Consider the following 23,454-nt stretch of genomic DNA (forward strand, 5'->3'; position numbering starts at 1 on the left):
CAACCTCGACGAAAGCGGATTTAATGTATACTCACTATTTAAAGATTCAGTTCGTTGGCCAAATCAGCAAATGCATGCGTGTGGCCAATCACAAGTTTACATCATAATAATATACACAGATGGCCATACCAAAGAAACACAAAGAACAGATAAATATGGAACGCCGGCATTCGCTTTCGTAGCCCTAAAACTTCATTAAATATGTTAGGTTTTACATTATATACCAAATGCTTAACATGTTAAGCAAACATATTTAAGTTATGTCATTACATCGTTATATGTTGTGGTTTTATTATCACAGTGTTTATTGAATTCTGTGGATACATCTTTATATGCTATAGACATGTATTACGTTATGTGCATTAAATTATGTACATTCGTTATTATATTTGTGCACACGTTGTAACATTCTTCATTATATTGCGTAGTTGATTGTTTTCATTTTATTCTGTCGTGACGTTATTTCATCTTGTGCAAACTTTTCTGTGTAGTGGTTACTTTATAATATATTGTACAAACTTTGTTATGTGATGGTAATTTTATTACAGCTTGTGCAAACTGTGTAATGTAATGTAGTGGTAACTGTATTATTTGATGTAGTGGATGGTTTTCGCGGGTTGATATTTTGCCTTGAAACCGGACAAATGAAAGTGCACGTGTGATTTGGAGTATGAGAAAGCAACGTGTGAATGATAAAAACGTCCGTGCGTCCGTCCGTGGAAATACTTTGTTCGGAGAATAGCTTTAAAACCGTTGAAGGGAAAAAATACTTGGAATATTCATTTAGGGCAAATAGAGGATGTGCAGTGCACAAGAATCATAACAATGTTTTATCCATCATTTATATCAGTATATTTTCCAAATTTAAAATCCATAAGACTTTATGTTATATTTTATTTTTCACCTTGACGTTACAGTATCAGACCATATTTTATCATTACGATCATCAAGTCTTTCTTCGGGCTTTGGGACATATTTTTTTACAATTTGACCCGATATTAATAAAACCTTGACCACCATGAAGACCTTTAACAGCGTTTGCCAAGTTCTGTTTTACATTTTTGTTTAAAAAGGAGGATTTCATGAAAGAGTTTCGGGAAAAGAGCTTAATTAGAACACATTTTTTACACAGAACAGATCATGGGAAGCGACCAAGATCAAACAGAACAGTCACTTTCGATGTGTACTGACGGACACAAAAACATTACTTTTTTATCTGTTGTGTTACTCAAGTTGTTGACCTCATTGAAACTTAAAAAAACCCTCAAAACTTAGGTACCATATGTAATAATAGTCACAACAAAAGAGTCAAATAATAACAGTTTAGTCTTAACATCAAGTTGAACTCGGTACTGAATATAGATACGATTTTGTTAAATCATTTAGGCTTGTTTATTTATTGCTATTAAAACAACATCGTCGAAAGAACCATTGTAGTTAGATTTAATACCGAAGTAAGTAAAACATTTAACTTAGCCTAAGAGTGTTCACCATTCAATACCCATTCAAAATTTACTCTTGAGCTTGCCGTTCTATTATGAAAAAATATTTTTGTAAACAATTTACATTGATTTTCAAATCCCAGTTACGTAAATAATTGTTTACAGATCAGTAGTAAAGTAGTGCTATGTCATCAACAAAAGGTAACATAAATAAGGACAGTGATTGATATTTGTACGAGCGGAGGTTGTCGAAATCTAAATATCTCTAATATCGCTGATAAAAAGATTAAAACGGTGGGGAAAGGAGTTCTCCCTTATGGCACATGTTAAAGACGGTTGAATATGACTGACATACCTCGTCTATAACTTTTGACCATGATTTAACATTCTCGTATAAAGACTGAATATTTATTTAATCACTTATATTTTCAAATTATGCGGCTGTATTATAGAAGCAACTTAATATTGATTCTAATAGTTGCCTTTTGTATTTAATTTCAAATGCCATTTCTTGAACGTACGTCACAACGAGTCAGTCTGGGGCCAATATAAATCATATTCACATGTAGGGACGTATTACAAAAGTTGTCTCTAACATTATTTCACAATTTTAAAGAAACTTCAGTTTCTATATTACAATTTGTACGTTTGCATTGAGCAAAACTTCAACTTCAAGCTGCACTCTAACAGATTGACCGTTTCAAATGACTACATTTTTTTTGGCCAACCTTCACGGACCTTGAAACATCATATTCATACCCGTGTCCTGAGCAAAATAGAGTATATCGTTTTTCATCTTTTGCAAAATTTACGGTGAATAATTGTTGTTTTTTTGTGTGTGTTTTAACCATTATCTCTATATCATATTTAAAGGTACTTGTATGAGACTGTATTGAACTTGCTATATCTCATAGTACTTAGTGATGTTTAACCCTCATCTCAATTTTGCTGATTTCACAGCCACTTGAATTTTCAAATTATTCCCCTTCCAATGTTTACATTTGGAGACTGGCATTTAATTATTAAATACGTTGTTTATGTCGCCATCAGCAATGTTTTATTACTGAAAACAGGTTTACTTGATTGCATTTGAATATTTGTTTATTTTGCAGATGTTGTTACAATGAACGTTAGTCTCTGAACACTTGGAACTGAGTATGCAGAGGAGCAATGTTTTTGCCTTTAAAAGTCCCATTTTCACCCTTTATCTTTTATCATGATAATGAAATTGGGGCCTTTTAACTTCAATGCTCACTATTACTGATGTTGATTTCCATCATCAATGTTAAACATTTCTCTTTCCCTAACGAGCCGTAGCGCAAGATCATGTACAATTATTATATTACACTAGGAAGAGAAGTTGACATAATTCAGAGATACATGTTGGTAGATAGTGAAAGCTGTCCCAATTGCGCTGTCTGTCTGTCAACTAGTTTGCCAAGAAACAATAATATTCTTTTTGTTTGGTTGGTTTGTAAGAGTTTGGACAATTTGTTGCATAATGATTATGACTTGTGCTCCACACAACTTGAAGTTTGTATCTTCTTATGCCGTGTACCAGGTACAGTTAGCAACTGGTGCCTATTTGTATTATAAATAATGTCATGAAGTGGGCTGGGATTGGACCCAGAACCTTTAGCACCCAAAGTGGATACTCTACCCCTGAGCTATGGGGCTAATGAATAGTCTTAAGATTAATGGTGGCTATCTATATGAGACATGTTCAGAAAAACAATTTCCAAAGATTTATGTAAAATAGCTCATTCAGATAAAGATTTTTAATCATACACCTGATTCTTGTATCTTACAATGGATAACATTTAGCCTGGGTGTTTGCCCTGAAATGAAAGTTTAACCAGCTTAGACTTAAAAAAAACAACATTTGGTTCCGGTTACCCGACCCTATTTACGAAATTGGTGCCAAACCTACCATTTTTATAGTTGTTAACATTTTTTTTAAGTGTGTGTTTTAATATGTTGTTTAGCACCTTTAAAGTGTTATACATAAGATTACTTTTACACCATTCTGCAATGATGGCAATAACGCTCTTATATAAAGCCTAATAATATTTTTTTTTTTTTTAAAAAGCCTACCTACCCTAACTGTTTTTGAAAAGGATGTAACCCTAACCAGACCATTTTTTTGTTTGCCTTATTTCACAGATTTATACCATTATATCATATTTTCCTACAGGCTGAAGTGACTCGATAGTGACTATATCCATATGAAGACTTGGACAAGATGACTGAGCAGTCTTATGCTACAAGTATCCGTCTTCCAGATGAAAATGCCTTCAGAAATCTCAACACGGCTCGTCGGTTCGCCATTGATATTGGTTAGTTTATAGGTGTCTAAAATATAATAAAATGAGTTTAAACAAGTATTTCACAGGAGTTCAAGCTCCTTCAATCGTGTTTTCAAGAATTTCCCTTAATTGAAATGTTGACACTCTTCAAATGCAGAACGGTAAATTTTAAAACAGAATAATAGTTGGATCAGCTGCTACATGTATAACAGGCTAAAGATGGTAAAAGAAATAAGTTCCAGATTTGTCAGACAGGAATAAGATTGTTAGTGGAATAGGCTATTGATTAGTTTATCGTAACAAAATATTAATATGCTGTATTAGTGTCTTGTAACATTCGAGATTCTATTAAAATAATAGGAGTATGAAAAACAAAATTTTAATAATCATATTCTGGTTGTATAAACTGTTCTATAAAGTGTATATCATCTGATATGACCTACATTTTGTATCATCACTATAGATAAGAGATTGATGTATTATCATGTTCATTTAATTGATTTAGAGTCAACATTAAACTGTTTATATTTATATACTAGGTGGATCCCTTGCCAAGCTAGCTTACACAGCCACTGTGCAGAGAAAGACTTCCATGGTCAGCGAAGACTCAGAGGTAAGCAGAACCGAGGACAAACAATTTATTATGTGTGTAACCAGGTCAAAACTGAATTGTTATCATATTGTGGTTATTTCCCTTTGACTATAATTTATTGTTGAACAGGTATATTGACCTAAGTGACATTTTGTGTTTATCAGATATGACCATTGTGTGTACAATCTTGAATGTATTACATGATATCAAATATGTCTCTGCCTCTAAAGAAGCTGTATCTACAGAAGCAAAGTTAACAAAGGGAAGTTTGGTCGTTTGTTTTGTTCATATATAAAGACAAACAACTAAGGTACATAACAGTAATACTTATTATATAAAGACTAATTGGAACTTAGTCAAAACTAAAACCTATGTTTATTATTGTAAAGGTACATTTAGTTTTGAGAGCTGACAATTAAATTGTTATATCTCTAAATCGTTTTTTATGCCCCCGAAGGTGGGCATATTAAAATCGCACCGTCCGTCCTTCCGTCCGTCCGTGTGTCCGGCTCAATAACTCGTGTCCGGGCTGTAACTTTCCCTTGTATGGACAGATTTTAAAATAACTTGCCACATGTGTTCGGCATACCAAGACGACGTGTGGCGTGCAAGACCCGTGTCCCTACCTCTTAGGTCAAGGTCACACTTAGTGTTTATTCACAATGGAATGCTGCATATAAGGACATAGAGTATAGGTTGTCGTGTCCGGGCTGTAACTTTCCCTTGTATGGACAGATTTTAAAATAACTTGCCACATGTGTTCGGCATACCAAGACGATGTGTCGCGTGCAAGAACCGTGTCCCTACCTCTAAGGTCAAGGTCACACTTAGGTGTTTATTCACAATGGAATGCTGCATATAAGGACATAGAGTATAGGTTGTCGTGTCCGGGCTGTAACTTACCCATGTATGGACAGATTTTAAAATAACTTGCCACATGTGTTCGGCATACCAAGACCATGTGTTGCGTGCAAGAACCGTGTCCCTACCTCTAAGGTCAAGGTCATACTTAGGTGTTTATTCACAATGGAATGCTTCATATAAGGACATAGAGTATAGATTGTCGTGTCCGGGCTGTATTTTTCCCTTGTATGGACAGATTTTAAAATAACTTGCCTCATGTGTTCCGCATACCAAGATAACGTGTCGTGTGCAAGACCCGTGTCCCTATTTCTTAGGTCAAGGTCACACTTAGTGTTTATTCACAATGGAATGCTGCATATAACGACATAGAGTATAGGTTGTCGTGTCCGGGCTGTAATTTTCCCTTGTATGGACAGATTATAAAATAACTTGCCACATGTGTTTGACATACCAAGACGACGTGTTGGGTGCAAGACCCGTGTCCCTACCTCTTAGGTCAAGTTCACACTTAGTGTTTATTCTTAATGGAATGCTGCATATAAGTACATAGAGTATGGGTTGTCGTGTCCGGGCTGTAACTTTCCCTTGTATGGACATAATTTAAAATAACTTGCCACATGTGTTCGACATACCAAGATGACGTGTCGCGTGCAAGAAACGTGTCCCTACTTCTAGGGTCAAGGTCACACTTAGGTGTTTATTCACAATGGAGTGCTGCATACAAGGATACAGAGTATTGGTTGTTATGTCTGGGCTGTAACTTTCTCTCATTGAAGTATTTTATTTTTAATACAGAAGTTAACAATAAAACAACTTACAAAATATCTGTAAGTTTTAGTTGAAATCCAGCATTCAGCAGCTTGATGACGTCATGTAAATACAGAGGATTATTTTGAACCACTAATCACTTGTACCATATGTATTATTTTTTTATTCATAAGGCTCATCTGGTATATTAAGGTATTTCACCCAGAACTATAAGCTGTTTGTCTAATGATAACATTTGATCCCTTTAATTAAGAAGTTATTTTTTTATGTCTGGGGTCGGCACACATTGTTGGTAATATTTGAAAGAGTATTATTGCATGTTGATAACTATTATGTAATCGAATGTCATTTTCAATGAATTTTCTGCAGTGGCAGTGCATAATTGTGTTCTTAATTTCAACTAAAATCAGACATGAAAAAGCCTGCACATGTGGCACATTTTCAAGGCCAAAATAGGTTGTTCTCAATATTATTTTGGTATAGTTTTTAGATATTCTTTCTCTGCATTTAAAGCTATTTCAGGCATCCACAATTACCATATTTGTGTATTGTATTGTACTGTGTATGGTTTATCATGACCCGAACCTGACCCTTTATAATATATGGTTTACAGTGACCCGAACCAGACCCTTTATAATATATGGTTTACAGTGACCTGAACCAGACCCTTTATAATATATGGTTAACAGTGACCCGAATTGCACCCTTTATAATATATGGTCAACAGTGACCCGAACCGCACCCTTTATGGTCAACAGTGACCCAAACCGCACCCTTTATAATATATGGTTTACAGTGACCTGAACCAGACCCTTTATAATATATGGTCAACAGTGACCCGAACCGCACCCTTTATGGTCAACAGTGACCCAAACCTCACCCTTTATAATATATGGTTTACAGTGACCCAAACCTCACCCTTTATAATATATGGTTTACAGTGACCCGAACCTCACCCTTTATAATATATGGTTTACAGTGACCCGAACCTCACCCTTTATAATATATGGTTTATAGTGACCCGAACCGCACCCTTTATGGTCAACAGTGACCCAAACCTCACCCTTTATAATATATGGTTTACAGTGACCTGAACCTCACCCTTTATTATATATGGTTTACAGTGACTCGAACCTCACCCTTTATAACATATGGTTTACAGTGACCCGAACCTCACCCTTTATAATATATGGTTTACAGTGACCCGAACCTCACTCTTTATAACATATGGTTTACAGTGACCCGAACCTCTCCCTTTATAACATATGGTTTACAGTGACCCGAACCTCACTCTTTATTATATATGGTTTACAGTGACCCGAACCTCACCCTTTATAACATATGGTTTACAGTGACCCAAACCTCACCCTTTATAACATATGGTTTACAGTGACCCGAACCTCACCCTTTATAATATATGGTTTACAGTGACCCGAACCTCAACCTTTATAATATATGGTTTACAGTGACCCGAACCGCACCCTTTATAATATATGGTTTACAGCGACCCGAACCTCACCCTTTATAATATATGGTTTACAGTGACCCGAACCGCACCCTTTATAATATATGGTTTTCAGTGACCCAAACCGCACCCTTTATAATATATGGTTTACAGCGACCCGAAACTCACCCTTTATAATATATGGTTAACAGTGACCCGAATTGCACCCTTTATAATATATGGTCAACAGTGACCCGAACCGCACCCTTTATAATATATGGTTTACAGTGACCCGAACCAGACCCTTTATAATATATGGTCAACAGTGACCCAACTGCACTCTTTATAGTATATGGTTTACAGTGACCCGAACCGCACCCTTTATAACATATGGTTTACAGTGACCCGAACCTCACTCTTTATTATATATGGTTTACAGTGACCCGAACCTCACCCTTTATAACATATGGTTTACAGTGACCCGAACCGCACCCTTTATAATATATATGGTTTACAGTGACCTGAACCTCACCCTTTATAATATATGGTTTACAGTGACCTGAACCTCACCCTTTATAATATATGGTTTACAATGACCTGAACCTCACCCTTTATAATATATGGTTTACAGCGACCCGAACCTCACCCTTTATAATATATATGGTTTACAGTGACCTGAACCTCACCCTTTATAATATATGGTTTACAGCGACCCGAACCTCACCCTTTATAATATATGGTTTACAATGACCTGAACCTCACCCTTTATAATATATGGTTTACAGCGACCCGAACCTCACCCTTTATAATATATGGTTTACAATGACCTGAACCTCACCCTTTATAATATATGGTTTACAGTGACCTGAACCTCACCCTTTATAATATATGGTTTACAGTGACCTGAACCTCACCCTTTATAATATATGGTTTACAGTGACCTGAACCTCACCCTTTATAATATATGGTTTACAATGACCTGAACCTCACCCTTTATAATATATGGTTTACAGCGACCCGAACCTCACCCTTTATAATATATGGTTTACAGCGACCCGAACCTCACCTTTTATTATATATGGTTTACAGTGACCCGAACCTCACCCTTTATAATATATGGTTTACAGTGACCCGAACCTCACCCTTTATAATATATGGTTTACAGTGACCCGAACCTCACCCTTTATAATATATGGTTTACAGTGACCCGAACCTCACCCTTTATAATATATGGTTAACAGTGACCCGAACTGCACCCTTTATAATATATGGTTAACAGTGACCCAAAATGCATTATTACACCAAGGAATTGTTAAATTTAATTGTCTTGGGGGACCCCCCCCCCTCCCCCTGACACCTTTAACCAAATCAATTTCATGATGAAGTGACTCTTTGACTTAACTGAAACTTAACTTGGCATGGCTCAAAAAGTATAAAAGCTTTATTTGTGAAAGTTAATAATATGTGTAAAGATCATAAGGTGGGATAAAAAGATACAAATTGTGGTTGCTACGGCAATAATGGATCCTGTAGGAAGTATGCAAGCTACCGTAGGTTAATGTAACTTGCAGGTATGTGGATAGAGCGTAATTGCATTGTTCTTTTTACATCTTGTCGGACAAAACTTTTGTTTTTATAACAACATTCATGAAAGAGAGAATGTGCATAGAGGGACATTAGGGGGTTATGTATTACATTTATTGTCAGATAAAGATTGTGGTTGCTATGGCAACAAAAACAGAGAAAATATCCCTGGTTTTTGACTGGATCCTGCAATAACTCAAGAAGTATACAAGCTCAGGTAATGAATCTTAGTATGTCAGGTTACAGGGCCATTGGGTGATTATGCATTTCATTTTATTTTTTTGTCAGACAAAACATGGGTTTTTTAATGACAGGTAAAGGGAGAATGCATTTCCGCCATTTTTTTTACGATGTCCTGATTTAACATATTTGATTTTTTTGCAGGAAGATGGGAGCATATACCAAGTATCAGATACAGATGAAACCATTGTGAGGCTACATTTCATCAAGTTTGAGACAAAGTTCATAGAGACATGCCTAGACTTTATCCAAGCTCATTTTAAAGGTAGATTATATTATATTAATTTTGTCTGTATAAGATTATTTCCTTAAAATGCCATATATTCATAATTTAAGTTGTAGTCTATCCTTTTTGCCAAATGTAATGTCTTAAATAAGCATTAATATACTAGGTTGATGCCAATTTTTTATGTTCAACTCATCTGACTTTTATGATCAAACGAAAACAAAACCATATGATTTGTGTACAGATAAAAAATGGCCTTTATATATATATATATATATATTTATTGATTGCTACGTGGCCACAAATTACCCATTTAAAAATGCCCAGATATTGCTTATACTCTTTTATCTGTACACATTTCATCAAAGTCAAATGAGTTGAACATGGTAATGCATTTAAATAAAAAAACAATAACAACATTAACCTATATTGTGTGCCTTTAAGATGGACAGTGGTGTGTGTTTGATTGTTTGCACATACCAGTAAATATCTTGGTTCAATTAACAATTTGTTGATTATGTTCACCTATATGAAAATTAAGCTGGTTCTGTTCTTTAATTCAGTTTGTCTGCCCAGTCAGGGCGGCAAAATATCAACAATGTCATTTCTGAACATAACATAAAACATAAAACGATTAAGCTCACTATTCTGAGAAAATTTAATGCCCCCATCACACTAGGCCATGTTCCAACTACATCCTCAAAAGCCTGGCAGGACGCAGTCAGAACTTGTTCAAGGTAGAAGGAACGCAGTAGACACCAATAAGGATGTGGTATGGTCTTGAGCGGACTTTGAAAATGCTAAAAAAAGTAGTGAGGACGTAGTTGAATCAGGACGTAGTAAGAACTTAATAAGAATGTATTAACAATGGCATGGACGTAGTAACAGCGTAACTAAAACCTTGTAGGAACTTGATTGACGTAGTGCAAGCATGGTACTGGATGGGAAATGTTGAATCACATTGTCTCTAGGTTGTCATAGCGTTCTTATAAGTATCTATCATGTGTTTCTGGTACGGATAGAAAAATCCGACCCGAGGGCACGCGCGTAAGCCGTTAACGAGGCTTGCCGAGTTACCGGCCTCGCAGCGTGCAAGAGGGTCAGATTTTTCGATCTGGATGGGAAAAACATGATAGATATTTTTTCTTGCATATATAAAATTATCATTTTGTGAAAAAAAACTAGAAAACGTGTTTTTGTACATTTCACGAAAAAGCGCGTGCGACATTGTTTACTGACGTCATAAAGCGCAGTAATTTTAAATCACTATTGACGTCAAATTGTTCCTCTAAAAATCGCTTTTTACGATTTTTTATTTTCAATTTTAATTAAGTCTTGCATACTTATATATTTGATTGCGCTTTATTGAAATGACATAACACACTTTTAATAAACCATTCAATAAAAGAAATAAGAAGTGGCGCGTTGTTGCGCGTGACTCATCTTACATGGGGGGTGTAAGATGGGTTTTTCCAACACTGGTCACATGACCGGAAACACACGTCCCGTATGCAAGAATGCTACGTCAATGGAGTTATCACCACAACCTCTCCATGCTTTGACTACAACTATGGTACGTTTAAGCCACATTGTAAAAGACCTCGTTCAGTTGTTCATACATTGTTTCGGTGCTTAACACATCTTAGACACATTTGTATCAGGTTCTTACCACGTCCTGTCAGGTTCTGAACAGTGATCAGGTATAAATATGGGATTCAGCTCTCCTATAACTTCATTTTATACCAACACTAGATATAAATGAAAAAAAGGCCAGTTATATATAGAACACGGCAATTCCATCTCGATCATATTTACAAATAAATTTAAGTCATAAGAATGTAATGAGTATTAAGAACGCATTGGACATGGTGTGCATGTGAAGATGCTCGCAGGAAGAACGTATTTGGAAGGTGTGATACACAGTAAATGCCTGGCAGGGACGTAGTAAGGATGTAGTATGAACTTGATTAAAGCATCTTTTTAAAATTTGAATGGGTCCTTGCCGCGATACTCGAAATTACAGGACATAGTGCGGTCTTCATGGTCTTCGTCTAGTGTGATGGGGGGTTTGAAGAGATCCTTTTCACAAACTTATAACACTTTTTATAGTTAAGATAAACAATTCTAAACTGTGGATGACTTAAATTAACTTTTTGAGTTCCATAGGGTGTGAGTTATTGGCTTTAGTCAAACTAACAAGGTTTAAAAATCATGAACCCAATATTAAGTCATCAAAAGCCATATGATTATAATTCAATAAATATTTTATACGGTTTACATTTTTGATCCAAAAGATTGCAAATATTCAACCATCAGGATGTTAAAACAATTTTTTTTTTTTTTTTTTTAAAGGTTCTTCACAGTCAGACAGGAGTGTCAAGGTGACGGGAGGCGGGGCTTATAAGTACACAGACCTCATATCATCCAAACTTTCACTACGGTGGGTGATTTTCCTAAATTATTACCTTTAGATTTAATTTTAAGATTAATTTCAGTGGTTGAAATAAGCACAAACCTGCAAGTGCTGCACTGGTAAATGCTTTCCAGACTTGCACAAATTCTGGATTGTTTCAAGCATGGCTTATAGAACAGTTTTAAAGCCAAACTCTAGTTTAAGAAATCAGACTAGTTCATTCAAGAGTTTAATTTCAATCATTGAAATGTGTTTGTCATAGTATATTTTGTGTGAGTGCTGACAACATGGAGGAGAGGGCTTACAAGTACATGAAGACACATCTCATCTTCTGGGAGTGAAGGCTTGTTAGTACATGGAGACACATACCTCCTGGGAGTCAGGGTTTATGAGTACATGTAGACATATCTCATTTTTTGGGGATCGAGGCTTATAGGTACATGTAGACATATCTCATTTCCTGGGAATGGGGGCTTATAGGTACATGAAGGCATATCTCATTTCCTGGGAATGGGGGCTTATAGGTACATGAAGACATATCTCATTTCCTGGGAATAGGGGCTTATAGGTACATAAAGACATATCTCATTTCCTGGGAATGGGGGCTTATAGGTTCATGAAGACATATCTCATTTCCTGTGAATGGGGGCTATTAGGTACATAAAGACATTTCTCATTTCCTGGGAATGGGGGCTTATAGGTTCATGAAGACATATCTCATTTCCTGTGAATGGGGGCTATTAGGTACATAAAGACATTTCTCATTTCCTGTGAATAGGGGCTTATAGGTACATGAAGACATATCTCATTTCCTGGGAATGGGGGCTTATAGGTTCATGAAGACATATCTCATTTCCTGGGAATAGGGGCTTATAGGTACATGAAGGCATATCTCATTTCCTGGGAATGGGGGCTTATAGGTTCATGAAGACATATCTCATTTCCTGTGAATGGGGGCTATTAGGTACATAAAGACATTTCTCATTTCCTGTGAATAGGGGCTTATAGGTACATGAAGACATATCTCATTTCCTGGGAATGGGGGCTTATAGGTACATAAAGACATATCTCATTTCCTGGGAATGGGGGCTTATAGGTACATGAAGACATATCTCATTTCCTGGGAATGGGGGCTTATAGGTACATGTAGACATATCTCATTTCCTGGGAATGGGGGCTTATAGGTTCATAAAGACATATCTCATTTCCTGTGAATGGGGGCTATTAGGTACATAAAGACATTTCTCATTTCCTGTGAATGGGGGCTTATAGTTACATGAAGACATATCTCATTTCCTGGGATCTAGGGGCATACAAGTACATGTAGATGTATCTCATTTCCTGAGAATTGGGGCTTGTAAGTACATGAAGACATATCTCATTTCCTGGAAATGGGGGCTTACAAATGCATGAAGAAATATCACATTTCCTGGGAATGGGGGCTAATAGGTACATGAAGACATATCTCATTTCCTGTGAATGGGGGCTTACAAATGCATGAAGACATATGTCTCATTTCCTGTGAATGGGGGCTAATGGTTACATGAAGACATATCTCATTTCCTGGAATCTAGGGCATACAAGTACATGTAGACGTATCTCATTTCCTGAGAATGGGGGCTTGAAAGTACATGAAGACATATCTCAGTTCCTGTGAATGGGGGCTTACAAATGCATGAAGACATATCTCATTTCCTGTGAATGGGGGCTAATGGTTACATGAAGACATATCTCATTTCCTGGAATCTAGGGGCGTACAAGTACATGTAGATGTATCTCATTTCCTGAGAATGGGGGCTTGTAAGTACATGAAAACATATCTCATTTCCTGGAAATGGGGGCTTACAAATGCATGAAGACATATCTCATTTCCTGGAAATGAGGGCTTACAAGTACATGAAGACATATCTCATTTCCTGGAAATGAGGGCTTACAAGTACATGAAGTCAAATCTCATTTTCTGGAAATGGGGGTTTAAAAGTACATTGAGATACACCTCATGTCCTGTGAGTAAGGGATTATACGCACATGTAAACAAATAACATTTCATGGAAGTGAAGGATTATATAAGTACATGAATATAAGTCTCATCTCCTGGGATTGGGGGGATATTATCACATGTGTCATCTCCAAGCTCACGCTGCAGTGGGGTAACCTTCACACATTTGGTTCAACATGTGTTTTTTTTACAAAAACATCAATGTAATCTCATAGACTTTCATTTGGCTTAGTTTTGGTGCTAGTTAGCATGATGTTTTCCTAACAAAATGTTGAAAATATTCTCAGGAAACTTGGTATTAATGTTGTCACTGAAAATGCAGCAAACACTTTTAGTGGCAAGTTCTGTTACTCAGGCTAATATATTTGTCGAGTTTAGCGCCTTGATCGACAGAGAAAAATGAATGTGTGTTATTATTTGCTTGCAATGCTCTTATTAAATAATTTGTTGCTTTTTATTGTAAGTTTACTTGACACTTAATTCTACATCATATCAATTTGCTCAGTGAATCGGGATTGTGGTTTCCTTTAAATAAATTTTATGTAGGATACCAGTAATAAGTACTTGAGCAGGTAAACATCATGCAGAAACTGTAAGGAATGTGGAGTTTCCTGGAATCGACATCTAAGGATATTGGCCCCATATCTTAGAAACCAACAACAAAAAAAGATCATCAGCCGTGTCAATGACGGAGGGAGTGTAGCGATGTTGTTTTATAACAACTCATAACAATGTACTGTTACAACCATCAAATGTATTGTTACATGGTATAAGTATAAGCTGTATAAACTTTTAAACTCTGGTGTCTTTGAAGATAAATTTCTAGTCCACCCTGGGTTACACAATCCATCACCTCAGTGCAATAACTCGCTAACAGTGAGTAGAAATAGAACCAACTGAACCTTGAGTTTTTTCACTTGCTAAATGAGGATTGTGGTTTCACATACACATGTATTGTTAATTCTTGAGCTGGGAATGACATCAAAGGACATTGGTCCCATATGACTTTCTAGGAAAAAAAAGCAAAAGATGTCCTTGTGAAGGACAGAGAGAATGTAGGTGATGTTATTTTATAAGAACATAGCAATGAACCGTTACAGCCATCAAACACAACAGAAAAAGAGTTACCAGCAACAAGCTTAAAACAACAGCAACATAATTAACCAACAAATTTTCATAAGTAATTTCAAATAATTAACTTCTAAATACCTATAATAAAGAATAATGTCCAAAAGTTACAAAATATCTTGGTATATTTGAATGTCCACAGAATTGTAAAGACTTTTTAAAGAATTTCTTTCTTTTTTTTAAAATATCAGAGAAATTTGCCCTTCTAGTTTGAACATACTGCAAACTTCCTCAATAACTTCCTCTCTAAGTCCATAAAGATCTTGTTTATTCTAAAACTTATATGAAAGGAATAAAGAGATAGTCCTAGAACATCTAATAAAATCTTGATAAATACTTAAAATATCATAGGGGAAAACATTTTATTTTAATGAATCTAGCTCAATATGAAGCTGAAACTAGATTATTTATTAAAGCATTAAGTACTGCATTTAAAATACCTATACATTTGGAGTGCCTTTTTTAAGTTGTTTTTATATATTCAAACATATAATATATTTGTAAACTATGATACAATTTGGAACTCTATAAAAATCAGACAAAATTCTACAAGTTTTTGTAAATACTAAATGATCTTGTTGATTTGTATCTAGGCTTTTATATTTTCGGTATCTTTGAAGGTAAATTTCTAGTTAACCTTGGTGCAATAAACTCAGTAACAGCTGAAATAGAAGCAGATATCGAGTTCTTGCATTAAGGTGACAACATACATAACTACATTATATCTGGTGTTACTACTTCAGTGTGGACCGAGAAGATGAAATGTGCTGTTTAATCAAAGGCTGTAACTTCCTGCTGAAGAATATTCCGGATGAAGTCTTCATTTACCAGCGGCATGGCTCACCAGAGTACAGATTCCAGGGAGTGACTCATAACATATTTCCATATCTGTTGGTCAACATTGGGTCTGGAGTGAGCCTTATAAAGGTAATTTCTTTACATTTTACTCAGTACAGTTTCCAGGGAGTGACTCGTAACATATTTCCCTATCTGTTGGTCAACATTGGGTCTGGAGTGAGCCTTATAAAGATAATTTCTTCACATTTTACTCAGTACAGTTTCCAGGGAGTGACTCGTAACATATTTCCCTATCTGTTGGTCAACATTGAGCCTGGAGTGAGCCTTATTAAGGTAGTTTCTTCACAGTTTACTCAATAATGGTTTTAGAGAGTGACTCGTAACATATTTCCCTATCTGTTGGTCAACATTGGGTCTGGAGTGAGCCATATAAATATAATTTCTTCACATTTACTCAGTACAGTTTCCAGGGAGTGACTCATAACATATTTCCCTATCTGTTGGTCAACATTGGGTCTGGAGTGAGCCTTATAAAGATAATTTCTTCACATTTTACTCAGTACAGTTTCCAGGGAGTGACTCATAACATATTTCCCTATCTGTTGGTCAACATTGGGTCTGGAGTGAGCCTTATAAAGATAATTTCTTCACATTTTACTCAGTACAGTTTCCAGGGAGTGACACGTAACATATTTCCCTATCTGTTGGTCAACATTGGGTCTGGAGTGAGCCATATAAATATAATTTCTTCACATTTTACTCAGTACAGTTTCCAGGGAGTGACTCATAACATATTTCCCTATCTGTTGGTCAACATTGGGTCTGGAGTGAGCCTTATAAAGATAATTTCTTCACATTTCACTCAGTACAGTTTCCAGGGAGTGACTCATAACATATTTCCCTATCTGTTGGTCAACACTGAGCCTGGAGTGAGCCTTATAAAGGTAGTTTCTTCACAGTTTACTCAATAATGGTTTTAGAGAGTGACTCGTAACATATTTCCCTATCTGTTGGTCAACATTGGGTCTGGAGTGAGCCATATAAAGATAATTTCTTCACATTTTACTCAGTACAGTTTCCAGGGAGTGACTCATAACATATTTCCCTATCTGTTGGTCAACATTGAGCCTGGAGTGAGCCTTATAAAGATAATTTCTTCACATTTTACTCAGTACAGTTTCCAGGGAGTGACTCATAACATATTTCCCTATCTGTTGGTCAACATTGGGTCTGGAGTGAGCCTTATAAAGATAATTTCTTCACATTTTACTCAGTACAGTTTCCAGGGAGTGACTCGTAACATATTTCCCTATCTGTTGGTCAACATTGGGTCTGGAGTGAGCCATATAAATATACTTTCTTCACATTTTACTCAGTACAGTTTCCAGGGAGTGACTCATAACATATTTCCCTATCTGTTGGTCAACATTGGGTCTGGAGTGAGCCTTATAAAGATAATTTCTTCACATTTTACTCAGTACAGTTTCCAGGGAGTGACTCGTAACATATTTCCCTATCTGTTGGTCAACATTGAGCCTGGAGTGAGCCTTATAAAGGTAGTTTCTTCACAGTTTACTCAATAATGGTTTTAGAGAGTGACTCGTAACATATTTCCCTATCTGTTGGTCAACATTGGGTCTGGAGTGAGCCATATAAATATAATTTCTTCACATTTACTCAGTACAGTTTCCAGGGAGTGACTCATAACATTTTTCCCTATCTGTTGGTCAACATTGGGTCTGGAGTGAGCCTTATAAAGATAATTTCTTCACATTTTACTCAGTACAGTTTCCAGGGAGTGACTCATAACATATTTCCCTATCTGTTGGTCAACATTGGGTCTGGAGTGAGCCTTATAAAGATAATTTCTTCACATTTTACTCAGTACAGTTTCCAGGGAGTGACACGTAACATATTTCCCTATCTGTTGGTCAACATTGGGTCTGGAGTGAGCCATATAAATATAATTTCTTCACATTTTACTCAGTACAGTTTCCAGGGAGTGACTCATAACATATTTCCCTATCTGTTGGTCAACATTGGGTCTGGAGTGAGCCTTATAAAGATAATTTCTTCACATTTCACTCAGTACAGTTTCCAGGGAGTGACTCATAACATATTTCCCTATCTGTTGGTCAACACTGAGCCTGGAGTGAGCCTTATAAAGGTAGTTTCTTCACAGTTTACTCAATAATGGTTTTAGAGAGTGACTCGTAACATATTTCCCTATCTGTTGGTCAACATTGGGTCTGGAGTGAGCCATATAAAGATAATTTCTTCACATTTTACTCAGTACAGTTTCCAGGGAGTGACTCATAACATATTTCCCTATCTGTTGGTCAACATTGGGTCTGGAGTGAGCCATATAAATATAATTTCTTCACATTTTACTCAGTACAGTTTCCAGGGAGTGACTCGTAACATATTTCCCTATCTGTTGGTCAACATTGGGTCTGGAGTGAGCCTTATAAAGATAATTTCTTCACATTTTACTCAGTACAGTTTCCAGGGAGTGACTCATAACATATTTCCCTATCTGTTGGTCAACATTGAGCCTGGAGTGAGCCTTATAAAGGTAGTTTCTTCACAGTTTACTCAATAATGGTTTTAGAGAGTGACTCATAACATATTTCCCTACCTGTTGGTCAACATTGGAGTGAGAATGGGCTTTTTAAGGGTAATTTCTTCACTGTTTATCCTGAACGGGTTCCAGGAAAGTATGCATGAAATGTTTTAATTCTCTTGTTCAATATTGGGCATTGAGTCACTTTATGATGTCATGTTTCTGTGGCTTGTGACCTAGAAATGGTTCCTACCCAGGAAATGGACTTGAGAGCTTATATAATTGTCTTCACAATTAGACTGAAATGTGATTTTTTCATGCAGTCATTAAGTCAATTAACTATTACAACAGGTTGAATCTGAGAAGCAGTTTGAGCGAATAGGAGGGACAGCAACGGGAGGAGGGACATTTTGGGGGCTAGGATCTCTCCTCACGGAAGCCAAGGTATGTATGACCTTAACCTGCTCTATTAAACTTAAGTTAATTGCTAAGTCGATGAAAAAAACTGACTGGTCATATCTTGTACAACTCATGATTTTGTTCATCAACTGCCATATCCAAAATTAACATTAGTTCTGCAGTAGAATTTACAAAAACAAAAAGTAATTATTTCAGAGACATTTGATCAGCTTCTGCAAGTAGCTGAGTGTGGGGATTACCGTAATGTCTACATGTTATTGAAGGACTTGTCTTTTATCAACAAAAAATAGTGGAGTTAAAAATGTTTGATTCCTTCCGACATAAACTTTGATGAGCTGCTGCAGGGTTTAAATTTAACCATTCTTCCTAGACATTCGACGAGCTGTTGCAACTAGCAGAGAGGGGGGACCATCGAAATGTCGACATGTTGGTCAAGGATATCTATGGCGGAGCCTACCCTCTTATTGGACTCCCAGCTGATCTCATTGCAAGCAGCTTTGGCAAGGCTGCACGGTCACCTCGGCAAGGACAGGCTACAGGTTCAAATATAAGGCTTGATACTAGAGAGGATGTGTATCATACAATGTTTTTGTACCAGTTTGTACATGTTCTTGTACTGGTAGTTTATTTTAAACTTGTATATTTAAAAATGATTGTGAAACAAGTGATTACAATTTTATTATATTAATCACTCTTTTTGGCACGATTTTACGCAATGTCTGGTGAGAGATGGGTATTTTTCAGTATGGCTTCAATATCAAATATGGAAAAGGATATAGATAAGCATTTAATAGATAAATTATCTCCACCTTTCACAGTGATGAAAAAAATTCCAACACCTATATGTTGATGTTTTCATGTTCTGCAATTAAATACTTGTCATGTTTTCTGTTCGCAGAGGAGAATGTATTCAAAGAAGAAGATGTAGCGCGTAGTCTTCTGCTGTCAATAAGCAATGATATTGGCCAGATCGCGTACCTACATGCACAACTACATGGCCTTAAGAAGATCTATTTTGGTGGCTACTTCATACGTGGACATCCCCTCACTATGCATACAATAACGTATGCCATCAACTACTGGTCAAAGGTAAAGAAAAACAAGCATGTTACTATATAAGATACTTAATGTCAGTTAACACTCTTGTCATTTTTTACTTGGGTTTTTGTTTTAATTAATTCTGTGTTTGTGTTAGCTACGAATAACATTATCAGTCTTCCAAGGGTATTTGATTCAATTTAACAATTATTTTATCATTGTCTGCTTTAAAATATTAATAGCATACATTTATATATCTTAGATTCTATGAATTTATAAATAAGTGCACTTAAAGTGCCACATCCCTAAAGAAAACCTCTACCTGAAACTCTTCAAAGTTAATGCTTTATCTACGTTATTAGCACAGAACTACAAATCTTTTGTGGGTTTCAAGGTACAAGTTTTAATCAATCCGGAAACAATTTTTTAATTTTTTTTATTAGCTAACATTTTGTGTAGAAGTTTGTATTGTATTTTCTTTAAAAAGTAATTAAAGCATTTGTATTCATAAATCTTCTTTTTTGAAGATTCCATTAAAACTTGCAGGCCCGGCTGAATGAGCTGGTTGAAGATTTCATTAAATCTTGCAGGCCCGGCTGAATGAGCTGGTTGAAGATTTCATTAAAACTTGCAGGCCAGGCTGAATGAGATGGTTGAAGATTTCATTAAATCTTGCAGGCCAGGCTGAATGAGATGGTTGAAGATTTCATTAAATCTTGCAGGCCCGACTGAATGAGCTGGTTGAAGATTCCATTAAATCTTGCAGGCCCGACTGAATGAGCTGGTTGAAGATTTCATTAAATCGTGCAGGCCCGACTGAATGAGCTGGTTGAAGATTTCATTAAAACTTGCAGGCCCGACTGAATGAGCTGGTTGAAGATTCCATTAAAACTTGCAGGCCAGGCTGAATGAGCTGGTTGAAGATTTCATTAAATCTTGCAGGCCAGGCTGAATTAGCTGGTTGAAGATTTCATTAAAACTTGCAGGCCAGGCTGAATTAGCTGGTTGAAGATTTCATTAAAACTTGCAGGCCCGGTTGAATTAGCTGGTTGAAGATTTCATTAAAACTTGCAGGCCCGGCTGAATGAGCTGGTTGAAGATTTCATTAAAACTTGCAGGCCCGGCTGAATGAGCTGGTTGAAGATTCCATTAAAACTTGCAGGCCCGGCTGAATTAGCTGGTTGAAGATTTCATTAAAACTTGCAGGCCCGGCTGAATTAGCTGGCTGAAGATTTCATTAAAACTTGCAGGCCCGGCTGAATGAGCTGGTTGAGATTTCATTTAAACTTGCAGGCCTGGTTGAATTAGCTGGTTGAAGATTTCATTAAAACTTGCAGGCACGGCTGAATGAGCTGGTTGAAGATTTCATTAAAACTTGCAGGCCAGGCTGAATGAGCTGGTTGAAGATTCCATTAAAACTTGCAGGCCCGGCTGAATGAGCTGGTTGAAGATTTCATTAAAACTTGCAGGCCCGGCTGAATGAGCTGGTTGAAGATTTCATTAAAACTTGCAGGCCCGGCTGAATGAGCTGGTTGAAGATTTCATTAAAACTTGTAGGCCCGGCTGAATGAGCTGGTTGAAGATTTCATTAAAACTTGCAGGCCCGGCTGAATGAGCTGGTTGAAGATTTCATTAAAACTTGCAAGCCTGGCTGAATGAGCTGGTTGAAGATTTCATTAATTTCATTAAAACTTGCAGGCCAGGCTGAATGAGATGGTTGAAGATTTCATTAAAACTTGCAGGCCAGGCTGAATTAGCTGGTTGGAGATTTCAAACTCTAAATATTTTAAACAGAGGCGGTTAAACATTGATGGTTTTGACATAATGTTCCCAAAAGGTTATATAGCTATTGATAAAGAACTTGTGAAGAATATTTCTAGAATTTGTTGATTTTGCCTAAACTTTGATTTTCATATTTTACGCTGTCCAAGCATTATGTTAAAATTGTTAAACCATATGTCTATTTCAGTACAGATTCTTTATACTTGTTGATGATGTGATCAATGATGTATTATTTCTAAAAGCAAATATGTTTCTTGTTACTCTGATTCCAAATTATTACCAAAATGTTGAAAAAGTAAATGAAATAAAGGAATGTTTTTATCTCTTGGATGATGATGTTTTTATCTACTCAATTTGTATATTCTTAGATGGGGGTAGTGTAATTCCAGTTAAAAAACAAGCAAGTATTTGATGGTAAATTTCTTTTATGTATTTTTTTTAAATCCAGGAAATGATACATGTTAAGAAATTATCAAACAGATTATAGTTTGAATTGAGAGCCTTACTCCCTTAAGTCTAAAGGACAATTATGTCATCACAGTTGTTAGAAGTGTTCACTGCACTATGTAATCAATGAAATTTCAATCACCTGGACATTTTTCGTTACCAGAGTTGTATTTCAGGGTGGGATCCAGCCCCTGTTTCTGCGACACGAGGGATATCTAGGGGCCATTGGGGCTTTCCTTAAGGGAGCAGAGGAGGATGGTAAAGCTACTAAGTGATATTATAGTTTCTATGGTGATCAAGAACTAATAGTTAAGCAATTCATATAAACTTTTATATAATAATTGTGAACTTGAAGTTTTATGGCTTTACTTCTGTTTCATTTGCGTTCATTTTTACAATAAGTATGAAGTAATTTTAACAAAACATGCATGTCAGGACATTGTAACACTATAGATAATATCAAGTAAATGTTTCTCCCTGTACATACATACATTACCTTGATGACAGCAATCATGTTTCAATGACTGTCATATTTGTATTCTTGTTCTTTGTACAGAGAGTTACAGTTGGGAGGAAAACTTTGCCGGCAGCTCGGGTCTGGCCCAGTCTTCACATCAGTTACAGCCTTTTAACTCAAAGGTATTAATCTATGTCCAAACAGAGACCATTCCATCCTGCCTTTTAACTCAAAGGTATTAACCTTTGTTCAATCAGAGGCCATTCCATCCTGCCTTTTAACTCAAAGGTATTAACCTTTGTTCAAACAGAGGCCATTCCATCCAGCCTTTTAACTCAAAGGTATTAACCTATGTCCAAACAGAGACCATTCCATCCAGCCTTTTAACTCAAAGGTATTAACCTATGTCCAAACAGAGACCATTCCATCCAGCCTTTTAACTCAAAGGTATTAACCTTTGTCCAAACAGAGACCATTCCATCCAGCCTTTTAACTCAAAGGTATTAACCTATGTCCAAACAGAGACCAGTCCATCCTACCTTTAAATTCAAAGACACGCACTAATGTCATCTCCCTTATTCATGAATGGTGTGAATTTCTAGGCTCTTTATATATATATAAGGATGAGAGAATATCTCACAAAGCGAACATTCCTATAAGTCACTGACACAGGAACCACAAATGCCATGGCCTTTCAAACTGAGAAAATAACCAGACTGTTTTCAACAAACAGAACAAAACTTTGGCCATGACTCAAGACCTGAAGATATGCAGAACTACTGTATATTTCCTATTAAAGGTGCATGCCCAAATAGATGCACTTTGGATACTTTTGTGGGTCTATTTTCCAATTCTGTGACACATAAACAATGATGAATTTCTTTCATGCAGTTTGAAAAGCATGCAGCAACTGACCAGCATCCTGCTCAGAAAACATTCTTAA

The 23,454-nt window shown here is 36.3% G+C and overlaps 1 protein-coding gene across 2 annotated transcripts in view; it reads left to right on the forward strand.

The window, feature by feature from the left end:
• The first annotated feature begins 2,423 nt into the window (after positions 1 to 2,423).
• LOC128218961 (4'-phosphopantetheine phosphatase-like) overlaps positions 2,424 to 23,454 on the forward strand; it is a 32,001-nt gene continuing 10,970 nt past the window's right edge. For both annotated transcript variants that reach the window (XM_052926743.1, XM_052926742.1), the window contains exons 1-11: positions 2,424 to 2,515; positions 3,637 to 3,778; positions 4,288 to 4,361; positions 9,385 to 9,505; positions 11,819 to 11,906; positions 15,750 to 15,933; positions 18,719 to 18,811; positions 19,158 to 19,326; positions 19,686 to 19,876; positions 22,231 to 22,312; positions 22,611 to 22,693. In XM_052926743.1, coding sequence (XP_052782703.1) covers positions 3,685 to 3,778; positions 4,288 to 4,361; positions 9,385 to 9,505; positions 11,819 to 11,906; positions 15,750 to 15,933; positions 18,719 to 18,811; positions 19,158 to 19,326; positions 19,686 to 19,876; positions 22,231 to 22,312; positions 22,611 to 22,693 — 1,179 coding nt within the window. In that variant the 5' untranslated portion in view covers positions 2,424 to 2,515; positions 3,637 to 3,684. The remainder of the gene's footprint in view (positions 2,516 to 3,636; positions 3,779 to 4,287; positions 4,362 to 9,384; positions 9,506 to 11,818; positions 11,907 to 15,749; positions 15,934 to 18,718; positions 18,812 to 19,157; positions 19,327 to 19,685; positions 19,877 to 22,230; positions 22,313 to 22,610; positions 22,694 to 23,454) is intronic.

Source organism: Mya arenaria, chromosome 15 (assembly GCF_026914265.1).
Source record: "Mya arenaria isolate MELC-2E11 chromosome 15, ASM2691426v1".
NCBI classification, from domain to species: Eukaryota; Metazoa; Mollusca; class Bivalvia; order Myida; family Myidae; genus Mya; species Mya arenaria.